Source organism: Lissotriton helveticus, chromosome 7 (genome assembly GCF_964261635.1).
Source record: "Lissotriton helveticus chromosome 7, aLisHel1.1, whole genome shotgun sequence".
In the NCBI taxonomy this organism is placed as follows: domain Eukaryota; kingdom Metazoa; phylum Chordata; class Amphibia; order Caudata; family Salamandridae; genus Lissotriton; species Lissotriton helveticus.
This window is the reverse complement of record NC_136068.1, coordinates 1,931,562,818-1,931,574,995: the sequence shown is the minus strand read 5'-3', so window position 1 is coordinate 1,931,574,995 and position 12,178 is coordinate 1,931,562,818. Positions and strand designations below refer to the sequence as shown.

Genomic DNA, 12,178 nt, shown 5'->3' with positions numbered 1-12,178 from the left:
CGCAGAGGCGACCGAGACGGTGTATTGCCATGGCGTTTCGCCCAAGATGGGATTAAGCAATAAATATAAAAAATACCCAGTATGAATAATGCGTCATATTAACATATAGAGACTAGATTCACTTAAAATGTAGACCCCAGCTCTCGGCTGACGTCTGAACTGTTATGAAAAGATTTGCGAGTCTAAAATGGCATATACGCAAGGAGCATGCTACATTCTGACCAATGTCCTGCCTTTAGCTCTCGAGCTTATAGGGGGGGCATGGCCAGCATGGGCATTGCATTGCGGGACAGGGGTGTGGAATTTAATGAAATATGTACTTGTCCAAGGGACAAGTAGCTTCATTAATCTACTTGTCCTGTAACAAAATCCACTTGTCCCTTTGGTGCCACATAGTGCGCCGTAAAATAATGGCAGCCATCTCAATATAGAAGAGCTTTGATAGTAGCCTCTCTGGTTAATGTCAGGCTAATACTATAAAAGGATTTGACTTTTGGGGGTTTTCACTAGCTTTTCTCTAATCTTTTCCCATACTGAGAAAGGTTGGAAATGTACTACCCCTGACAATGACCGAAGTAAAGTTTCTTCCAGGGCTGGGAAAAATGTGGTTCGAGGAAAAGTGAACTTGTAAACACTCAGATTTCCACTGGGGCACATTCATCTTTGCTCATGCTAAAATGCAATTCACAAATATTTTCTAGAATTACGGTTTCCTGGCCTACTTAAGGAAATTCATGTGAATTCATGAAAAACGTAAATCTGCATTAATATAAGGACATATATCCTGGGTGCACTTTTGTGACTTTCTTTAACATTTGAGCCCCTAATTCAATCTGAGTTAACCAAGACTTTTTGTTTTTATTTAAATGCTTTCTCATCCTATCTATCGGCTGGCTTCATTGTGTGTGACAACATTCTGCTATTTTACTAAGTAGTTTGTTCAGTACCAGGAATTTCTATGGCAATGAAGCCTTTATGAGACCAAATACTGGCTGTCTAGTAAGAACGTGCTGGCTAATAGCACCACACCTACCTGATAATCCCCAGGTAGAGAAAGGAGCATAGTGCAGGCCAAGTGAGTAACCAGAAAATTGAAATACCCCCCACTTTGATCCAAAGCTCTTATGCCACCAAGCAAGCGAAAAAAGTCACTAGAGTCCTCTCCAGAATTGCTCCCTCTTCCATCTAAGCATCCATCCATTCATCCTTTCACCCACTGATATCTAGCATTTCATCTTTACATGGTCATCCATTCATTATTTCATCCATTAGCCTTTCACCAATGTGTTCGTCCATCTGTGGATTTGTCAGTCCATCCGCTCATTAATATCCAAACCTACCCATCCATCTCCAAACCTAACCATTTCAGCCATCTGTTCATTCTTTTGCTCATCCATACAACCACCCTTTCCCTCCATCCATCTATCCATCCATCCATCCTTTCACTTATCCATCCATCCACTCATCCATCCACCCTTTCACTCATCCATCCACCCTTTCACTCATCCACCCACCCACCCATCTACCAATCCATCAATCCATCCTTCCCCTCAGCCATTTACCCTTTACACTCATCCATCCTTTCGCTCCCTAATCTACACCCTGTAACCCATCCATCCATCTTTTCCTTCATTATAACATCCTTTGTCCATTCACTATCCCCGTCACTCAACCATCCCTGTCACTCATTCATCCATGCATTTAGCCAGCAACACTTACACTCACTCATCCTTTCACCCACACATTCATCCATCCTTTCACTCACACCCACCCTTTCACATTAATTATGAGCCTTTGTCTGTCGAGCTGCAGACAGAAGAGGCCCATCAAGAGCTCCACCTCTACAGTAGCTGCTAAAGTGGGGTGTTCACGAAGCCCCTGTTCATTCCTATCCTTCCATCTTCAAACCTATCTACCAAACTCATCCATCCCGCCTTTCTTTCACTCATCCATCCTTTTGCTCATCCATCCTTTCACCCCACATATCCTCCTTTTCGCTCATATTCATCCACCCTTTCACTCATCCCTCCACCATCCTTTTGCTCATACATACACCCTCCTTTTCACTCGTATATCCTTCCACCCTTTCACTTCCTCCATTTATGCTTTAGCTCATCCATCCACCCTTTTACCCCATCCATCTTCCATTTCGCTCATATATCCATCCACCCTTTCACTAATCCCTCCATCCACCCTTTCACTAATCCCTCCCTCCACCCTTTCACGAATCCCTCCATCCACCCTTTCACGAATCCCTCCATCCACCCTTTCACTAATCCCTCCATCCACCTTTACACTCAACTATCCACCCATCTATCCACCCATCCATCCACCCTTCCACCTAGCTAGCGACCTACCCACCCACCGATTCACTAAGCTATCCATTTATTTATCTACTCTCTCTCAACCATTAATCCCCCTTTCATTCAGCCATCCATCCTTTCACTCATCCATCCACTTTCACCCCATCCATCCAGCCATCCATCCTTTCACCCTTGCCCATCCATTCTTTCACGCATCCTTCCTTACATCCATCATTTCACTCATTCATTCATCTATCCATCCACCCTTTCACTCCACCCATTCATCCATTCATCCATGCACCTATCCATCCAACCTTTCACTCGTTCATACATGCATCTATCCATCCACCCTTTCACTCATTCATCCATGCATCTATCCATCCACCCTTTCACTCCACTCATTCATCCATGCACCTATCCATCCAACCTTTCACTCATTAATGTATGCATCTATCATCCACTCTTTCACTTATTCATCCATGCATCTATCCATCCACCCTTTCACTCATTCATCCATGAATCTATTCATCCACCCTATCACTCATCCACCAACCCCTTTCAAATCCATTATGGGCCTTTGTGTGCGGACCTGCAGACTGAAGAGGCCCATCAAGAACTCCACAGCTGCTGTAGTTGCTATGGCAGTGTGTTCAAAATGCCCCTAGTGTATGCACAAAGTGAGATGAGGCCTAGTGCAAGGACAGAAATGGGGGTGGCCTTAGGCCTGCGTGAAAGCCTCATGGAGAAACTTATGAGCTTTAATGTAAGCCCTGAATGACTAAGAAAACGAGAGGCCAAGGGGAGCAGGTCCGGGGTGTCAGAGAGGGCGGTGTTAGCAGGTTTAGGCAACGGGTGAAACAAAGTGTACAGGAAAGGCAAAGTGCAAAGAAGGGGGTGCACGAGGTGCATGAGAAGGGAAAGCACTGCTCTTGGGGCCGTATGAGGCCCAAGAGTGGAGCAGAGATTAAAACGCAGGGGTCATAGAGTTCAAGTCCGAGCAAGGGGCCAAGAGGCAGATAAGGCAGCCTCTTACATGCCATTGCTGCGAGTGTTCTGGAGCTGCAGAAGCACGATGTTTGTCTCCTGCTCAAAGTAAATAAAAGGAACAGGGGCGGGCCTGGGGGGCACACAAGCTTATGGAGCTGGCTGCAACTTTGAGCTCTGCTATATCTCTGTTGTTGTTCTGCTCTTGGGAAATTAAAGTGCAGGCCCCAGCACCATTAAACTGTCTACTTGTCCTTTGGACAAAATGCAAATTAAAACCTCTTGCCCTCCTAAGAAATCTAGATGTCTCGGGCGTCGGGAGATAGGAATTCCCCACCCCTGCGGGATTCTTATCACTTCCTTCCTGAGGGAAACGGGATGGTGTAAAGAAAAAACCAAGGCATAGAGCAATCTATAATGGCAAAGGTATTAGGTTCGGGAGCTGGGTGGGTCAAACATTTAATAAGTGTCCAACGTAGTCTTAATAATCTGCCAAGAAATTCTCTGAGAGGTCTCAGTCCGTACGAACTATTGTTTGGGACTAGAATGTTAATCCAGGACCTCGATAGTCAAACTTCAGTGGTGAAAGGAAAATGCTTTGATATCAAAGATCGTTTGGCTATTTTACAGGACTTAAACGAAAAAAGAAAAGACCTGAGCAACATAAAGTTGAAACATCAGCCAACAACCACTGAAGAGAAACCACCTGTCCCAGCAAGGCCTGTCTGGATTCCAAAAATCGGGGATCTGGTCAGAGAGAAGATCGCGGTGAAGAAGGAATTTGGGCCTTCTTACAGAAAAGCAGTACCTGTCTTGTCTATCAACGGGACAAGATCAGTTGTATTACTGCCCCTTGCTGGTAAAAACGAGAACCGAGTTGTATCCATCGACCTGGTTAAACCACAATCATGTGGCCGATAATAAGTAGTAGGCCTAGTGGACTCCCAAGAAGTAGCAGAACACCAATGTTTGCTACAAACACAGAGGTTCAAACTGAGAGACTAATCACATTTGAGAAACCTACAGTGAATCAACAAGGGCTATGCAACAAAGCCATGGAACTTAAACCTCTTGAAACCCAAATCACAATAATGCATCAAGAAACACCAGTCTACAATGATGTAACCACTGACTATGCTAATGAAACAAAGAAAATTCCAAAAGCGAAATGGAATCCAGAAACAATTGAAACAATTGACAGAACAGCATCATGCTACTTCATCAACTTCGATGATTTTTCTGAGGATCCGAGCGAACCGGAGGAACAGCCCACAACATCAAAGACTTTTAAAGACAAAGCAAAAGAACTCTTTCATCAACTACAAGAAACCTCTCTGATTTCTCCATGGATTGAATTTTGGGTGGCACAAGGTGTATTTGTCCTCATACTTTGGCTCATCATGGTACTATGCTTGGGACATTTCATTGAGGGAAAATATGTTACAATGGACACAGCAAGTCAGAATATCAACTTGGTCCTGAAACCACACAAGTCTTCACACATCGAGAAAAGAGAACTTTCTTCAGTAAACTTCACAGCCAATCCTATACCCGGTGGGGTAGCATAGGACAACACTGATTACGAAATCTATGGCCCGGTCGAGCTCTTGAAGTATCCACATCAATTTAAGATTTCATTAAGTGACTTTGTAAAACCGAGCACATTCGCTGATGATTGGGACTTTGGAAGTATTAATGATATGATGTCAGATCTAGTGATGTCAGCTAAATTTACAAAACACGATTATTTACAGGGTTCATCTAATTATGACCAGATGTACTGTTACAACCACTATGGTAACCATTATCTGCATAAATCTGCTCAACCTAGAAATATTTTTAATTATAACCAATGGGAACATTGTGCAACTCCACTAAAAGGCAGTTCAAAAACATTTTATGAAAATTTTTCATATTTCTCAGGGTTTAACACAAGTGATGCAGAAACTTTTTATTTCAAGCTGTTAAATAAGACAGGAATGAAAACCATGCTTACAAATACAAAATTGATCTATTCAGAATCATTTTTTGAAAAAATGAATACATTCGGTTTTGATTTCTGGAACAATAATATTGAAATGAAAACAATCTGGGGTACAAAAGATTGGCAAGTGCAAGGTTTAGAATCATTATTTAGAGCCTGCATGATCCCAGAACAAATTATATTCTTGAATGACAATTCAACAGACAACCTGTCTTGGCCTAGCCAAAACTAAAGACTTGAACAAACCGTCTATTCCAAAACCAACACCTGACAGTAATGGCACTACAGATGTTGAAATAGACGTATCGCATATTTTAAACCAAAACAGAACACATCCTGATTGGAAAAAATGGTTGATCTGGCCCACAGACACAAATAACTGTCAAGATAGATTCCTGAACAAAATACAGGGGTTCACATTGACCAGGCCAGACCCTAGATACTCCCAGAGACAACATCCAGGGATTATAACAATTTACAGTGTAGGGAAACTCTGCCTCGAATGGCTGCAAACATCCACACTGGTTGAAATTAAGCAACACTTGACTTTACTTAAAGAAGGTGCTGACTTGCGTGATTTCATTATGGGACCAAGCAAACAGCGTCAAAAACGTTTCATAGCGGCCTCTATATATGCAGCTTACAACGAAGCTTGGAAAGAAACTAAAATTGAGACAGCAGAGAAAATACGGGAAATTGACTGTGTTAATTTGGAAAAATCACTTTCTGTTGTGGACAATGGGTTAATGACTGTCTTCCAGAATATATTCACTGGACAGTATTGTATTATCTGCAATCGATATAATAGAGCAAGACTTACTGATGTTGCAACACAGTCAGTCCCAATTGCGTTCTATTGTACAGCTTGGCTGGACGTTACAAAATCTGCGTTCAGGCTACGTGCCTTGGCGTTTAATCAACACAACGTCATTATTCACTATCATTAACCTTACTGATACACAAATCAGCTTGGCACAGAAGGGTGCAGAATATACAATTCTGAGCATTGAAAAACTTGAGAGATTACCATTGACAATGTCAGAACGACCTGTCATTGAATGGATAATACATGGGATTATAACTATTCCGATAACGACTTTCCAATTTCGATACTGCCAAAAATATATACAGGCAGGCCAGTATGAAAGGTTCGGTAAAGGATACATTAAGTCAACATGGAACTTACCTTATACACACACATGTTATAGCAATAAGGGACAGAGTGTATTTTTTAGTGGTAATAATTGTAAAAAATCACTGAGTGGTATACTTCTGTGTCAGGGTATAAGTTTACATGGGGCCTGTGAGGGGACTTCAAATAACCTTTCATGTCACCAGCTCGGCACACCTGCTACGCAAATAGAGCCATTCTTTAGACGGCTTTCTAACGGGAGCTACATTCTAATTGTGGATCACAGATGTTGTGGCTTGCTGCCAGGAAAACCTTATCTAGTAAGCGTGAGCTCCATGGTCACTTGCTGTGAGAGAGTATTGTTTCTGAATGACACTCCAGACAGGGAGGGAAAATTTGGCCCAGTTTGAAAATCTCTTCTATTCGAATTGATACTTTAAGCAGAATGAAGACTGTGCTCCCACAGATGCCAGTTCACTTGACTTCATGAAAAGAAACGTATGATCTCCAAGTTGCAAGGACAACGGGAGAGATACATGCATTGTTATCAACAAATTGCCCCCTACACTTCGCAGAAATGCTAAACGAAATCTTAAACATTTCTGATACAAATGGTATCGCGAGTGTATTTAAGACAGTTTTTTCGGGACTATTAACCCTATTCAAAGCAATCCTGGGAATATTTCCCAATTTTGTCCATTCTGTCTTTGGCGGACTTCCACTCCTGTTGGGACTCGTAGCAGGCATCTTATTTTTGCTACTCCTGCTTCGTTATGGCAAGCCATGTCACAGACAAGACTCTAGCAACAATGGAAGAAACGATCCTAGCTATACGCTATCGGGACCGCATAACTAAAGTCCTTGGATTAGCCCGGCTAAGAGATCTGAATATGACCTGGTTTCTTTTGTTCAGACCCATATGGCAGAATTGTGTCTTACCTGTGTTAAGATGTATGCTATGCGGCGAAGAATGTGTGTTGGACACCTGTCTTACACTACAATCAGAAGTACCATTGGATACAGATACCTTGTTGGGTCCAGTATAGGCTCATGCATTGTGTTGTCCCCAGCGGCTACCTATCCTGATGACGGCATTCGTGGAAACTTCACCACTACGATTGAAGGGTAGTGAAGTACAGGATGAGAGCAGCATCAACCAGGTACGACCTTCTGTAAGCAATGCTGATCGAAACATCATTGAAAGCGATCATGCGCACGACTGCATGGTAGCGACATTCTCCAACCTAGTCGAACTTTCACCTGAGGCAGTAGACTGTTTTTTTGAAAGTCTGTCTGACATGATGTTTTCACCCGACCAGAAAGAATGACTTTAAGCAAACGAGCACACAGCGTTCCCTGAACTCTGAATTTGGCCTTCAGCTTTAAAAAACAAAGCTACTGAGAACTATTTTTTCTTCCCCTGAAAACGAAAACTTTTTTTCCAAATCCAAAATATTTACCTTTTTGGCACTTATCTTCTGCTTGAAGTAGAACTATTCTTAAAGAACAGAGCTTCTATTTTTAGGAACTCTAGAGACAATACATTACCTCAGCCTCAGCGTATTTACAAGTAACTGTATTTATATGTGATGGAGTGGTCTCGCACTTTTTCTTCTGTATTAAGAGCCATTTCATGTGTAATTTCGCAAATCATTCATGCTGATATATATGTGCATCTCTTTTGAATAATTACACTGCTTGAATGCATACAGTACCTATACTCATTTTCGTGTATTTCACATATACCATTTTTCGAATGCAAAAAATGTATTTTGGGGAGGTTCGGTATACACATGCACTATTAGTTATGTTTACTATTGCTTAGGTTAGTAAATATGGACATGAATTTGTGGAGTGGGTGTAGTATGTTTATCTAGGGACCTGTATCGATACTCCTATTTCTGACCCTTGTCCGGTTATAATTCACTAATATCCATACAACGGCACAGAAACCAGTTTCAAATTAGTCATAGCGCATGCTGTCACATTAAGCAAGCACTATTCCTCCAGCCCCCTAGAAAGCACACCGAGTTCTTAAACAAATCCAAGCCTCGAGCAAACCTGGGAAATCCCCGCCTGCTATGTTTTGATTTAGTCCAAGAACTCCTGTAAAGCACTGCAAGAACGCTCAGTTCTTAGTGACATCCTTATTGACGTCTTATGTCCATCCTTACGTCAAACCCAGCACCTCTCAGGTATAAATATACCAATGCTGCCCTAAGCAGAGACACAGTGGTGATGAACCTGGAGCAGTGACTACTTGCCGGAGAGCCCAGCTGATGCGAGAGCCCACGGACGCTGCCCCTCCCCTTTTGACGCGCTGAGGAAGACGCTGTCTTTTCTCTTGCCGAGAAATCCAGCCTCCAGCGTTTCCAGCCCACTTTTGCGGGTGACTGGGATACCGAGTCCTGAGAAAGAGATACCAGCCCTCCAGCCTTCTAAATCCCAGGTACTGAGCTGACTAAACCCTTACAGAGAATTCTTGAGTCAGATTCTTGGCAAAACAAACTTAACTTAAACTGCTACTTACTTACTCCCTCCCATGTATTAGGCTTAGGTCAGGTACACCGGGGTAGGCATAGTTAGAAGCACCAGTTGAGTACGATTAGTCAATGTATATATGTATGTATATCTTTTATCCATTTTAAAGTATCATATGGCTAAGAAACCATATCAATGCTTTTACAGTATTATTTTATAATCCTGCTTTTATTATATGCATTCTACTTAACCCTAAGTATTGCAATTGTAGCGATTCATTTCTCTTGTATGAGAAAAGAGACTGATCAATAAATAACACCTTTTATTGAAAACGACAGTCTCGTCTTTTCTCTACAATCTGGTGAAACTAAGTATGCACGTATTGACTGAGTAAAATAGCTGTCTTTTGTTTTCACACGACTCTAGAGATATACTCTTGATCAGGGAGAGCAAAGTTTTCATGTTCTATGGTTGTCAGAAACTAAATCCCTTCTTGTCTATCCAGGGAGGTTAAACTCCTCCTCGCCTATTCGAGAAAGTTTCTAGTGAACTCTGAGCTAGCTGGCACACAAAACTTAAGTCTAATATCGTCAGTAGAAGACCTAGTTCACCTCTGTCCTACGTCTATACTATTGAAGATATTATTACAATGCGCAGAGCCTATTGGGAATATAGGAACTACACTACACCCCCTTACTCAGTCATCCCCCTCACTCAGTCATCCCCCTCACTCAGTCATCCCCCTCACTCAGTCATCCCCCTCACTCAGTCATCCCCCTCACTCAGTCATCCCCCTCACTCAGTCATCCCCCTCACTCAGTCATCCCCCTCACTCAGTCATCCCCCTCACTCAGTCATCCTCCTCACTCAGTGTCAGGGTTTGTCATAAGCAGCGAGCTTGCCCTTCATTATAGCATCAAGGAAGTTGTCTTAATAACCATAGACTGTTTGTAGAAGTTCCCATAATAATAGAAAGGTATTCCTGCATTTGCATATACAGAATTAGCAATGTTTCTTGAGCTTTTTATTTGGTTTTACCAAAGCTTGTTGATAAGGTTTAAAAGCTCCTTTAGTTGTTAGAACAGAAAAATGAAGCCTTTTGCCTGAATACTAATGAGCGCTGCACGTTTCTAACTGTTTCTTCTGTAAACGTGCAGCACGTGAGAGCCCCGCCCGCTTCTGCCTATAAAAGCCGGCTTCGAGCTTTGCCGGTTGCTTGTGCTCGTCGGAGTTACTCTTACCTGTGGATCGTGCCTTGTCCTCCGGTCTTCCTCTCCATTGCGGTGTCCTCCTTTCTCCTGCCCATCCCGAATCTTCAGCTTCTGGTGTTGGTCCTTCCTCCTGATTATTCCCCAGCGTTTCCGGCGCTTCCAGCTTCAGTGTCTTGACCGCAAAGGTTCCGCCTGCAAAAGAAAAAGACACAGAGATAGAACTTTAAACAGGTATCGTGCTCAAGTTCAACTACACTACAAGTAAGTGTTTTCCATTCATTTTAAAGAACAAACATTTGTTTACTTGAAAACAAGTTGGACAGTGAATCGAGCAAATAACTTTTAAAGGAGTATTGACTTGAATTACAGAGAAAGAATTATTTCTCAGAACAAAGCGCTCTGATAAAAGGTTGCAGGACTATTTCCTTGGATATTTGCATATATTCTTTGCAGCTCCTAGTGTTGAACGTTAAAGGGCACAATATCAGACTTTGTGATTTATGGTTTAAGAAACGCAACGAAGGTCATCAGATTCTATTTGTTAATACAATATTTTGAGACACAAATTGCTTTCGAATGAAGGAAGCAAGTAGGAATTATTTATGAGCAATCTTGGATAAATGATAAGTGAGTAGTGCCATCTTGTGGGTAAAGTAGGTATCAATATGTATAATATGCTATAAGTGACAGTGTACAAAACCTGACTAATAAGGTGTTATTTTACTTAAAGGAAGAAGCCTTATCTAGAACCAAGTTCCCAGCTCCGGTGAGCTCATTAACCAGAGCTGAGAGGTATTTTTAAGTGTATAAAAGTTTATTCATAATATTATAGGGAACATTAGAACATAAAATAAGTACTGTTATGTCTTTTTGTTCTGTTTAGACATCACAGTTTCCAGAATTCGTGACACATGAAGACAAGCAATCAGTGAAGCTGTGTTTTGTTTCTCTGTTTGTTATTTTATCCACTTCCCCCTTCCCTTGGAATTCTTGATACCTTTGCGCTGTTTTCAACCAGTTCAGAGGAGCAAGGGATTCAAGGGTGGGTTAGAACTATCTTCAACTTCCAAACAGAAGATAACAGGATTCTAAGGTAAACAAGTGTTGACAGAAGCACAAGCCTTATCCTACTTCTGTTGGAAAGATGAACACCGCATTAGATCAAGACACTATTGATGCTTCGGATATGGTTCAAGCTTTAGAGGAAGATTTGACTCAACCTGAGTCAGTCACAGTGCTTTTACAACAAATGCGATTAGAATTAGACCATTTAAAACAGGAAAATTAAACCTTAAAACAAGAATTAATACGCTATAAGCCTAGAGAGAATTTGTGGGGTTCACCTGTTCCTTCTACCTTTAAACCTTCGTTAAACACAGGTACTAGACCAAAAACTTTATCTTCTCCTGTAGAGGTGACAGTTAATGTGCCTAATGTAGTGCCTTTAGCAGCTCCATAGCGTTTTCATGGAGACAGCAGTAAGTTTCAGGTATTTCTTAATCAGTGCCAGTTACATTTTGTTTGCAAGCCTCAACAGTTTCCTACAGATGCCACGAAGGTGGCCTTTGTCCTTTTTTATTTGGGAGGAACAGCGGCCAATTGGTCCATTCCTTATGTGGATAGGGACGATCCAATATTGCATAATTGGAATAATTTCAAGAGGACGATGACCCGTTTGTTTGCAAAACACACCTACGTACAGGCCAGTGATAATGAGCTTTTGAATCTGAAACAGGGAACAAAAGATTTATTGACCTATCTTACTTCTTTTAATCGCCTCCTGACTGAAACTCAATGGCCTGAGGAGAAACGAGTGTCCTGACCGAAACTCAATGGCCTGAGGAGAAACGAGTGTCCCTTTTTTATAAGGGATTAAAAGATGATTTAAAGGACGCCTTAGCCCACATTGTTGATCTCCCAGAAGACTATTCTGATTTTGTTGATTTAGTGGTCAAACTGGACCATCGCTTAGGTGAGAGAAAGGGTGATAGAATTAAGACAAAATCTAGATTATCCTTTTTTTAAGCATGAAAAGAAGGAAGTTGAGAATAAACTTCCAGAACCTATGCAAATAGGTACACTC

The 12,178-nt window shown here is 41.8% G+C and overlaps 1 protein-coding gene across 10 annotated transcripts in view; it reads right to left on the bottom strand.

Moving 5' to 3' along the window:
- LOC144770929 (uncharacterized) overlaps positions 1-12,178 on the bottom strand; it is a 584,254-nt gene that overhangs the window by 227,421 nt on the left and 344,655 nt on the right. For all 10 annotated transcript variants that reach the window (XM_078655752.1, XM_078655753.1, XM_078655757.1 and 7 more), the window contains one exon: positions 10,126-10,287. In XM_078655752.1, coding sequence (XP_078511878.1) covers positions 10,126-10,287 — 162 coding nt within the window. The remainder of the gene's footprint in view (positions 1-10,125; positions 10,288-12,178) is intronic.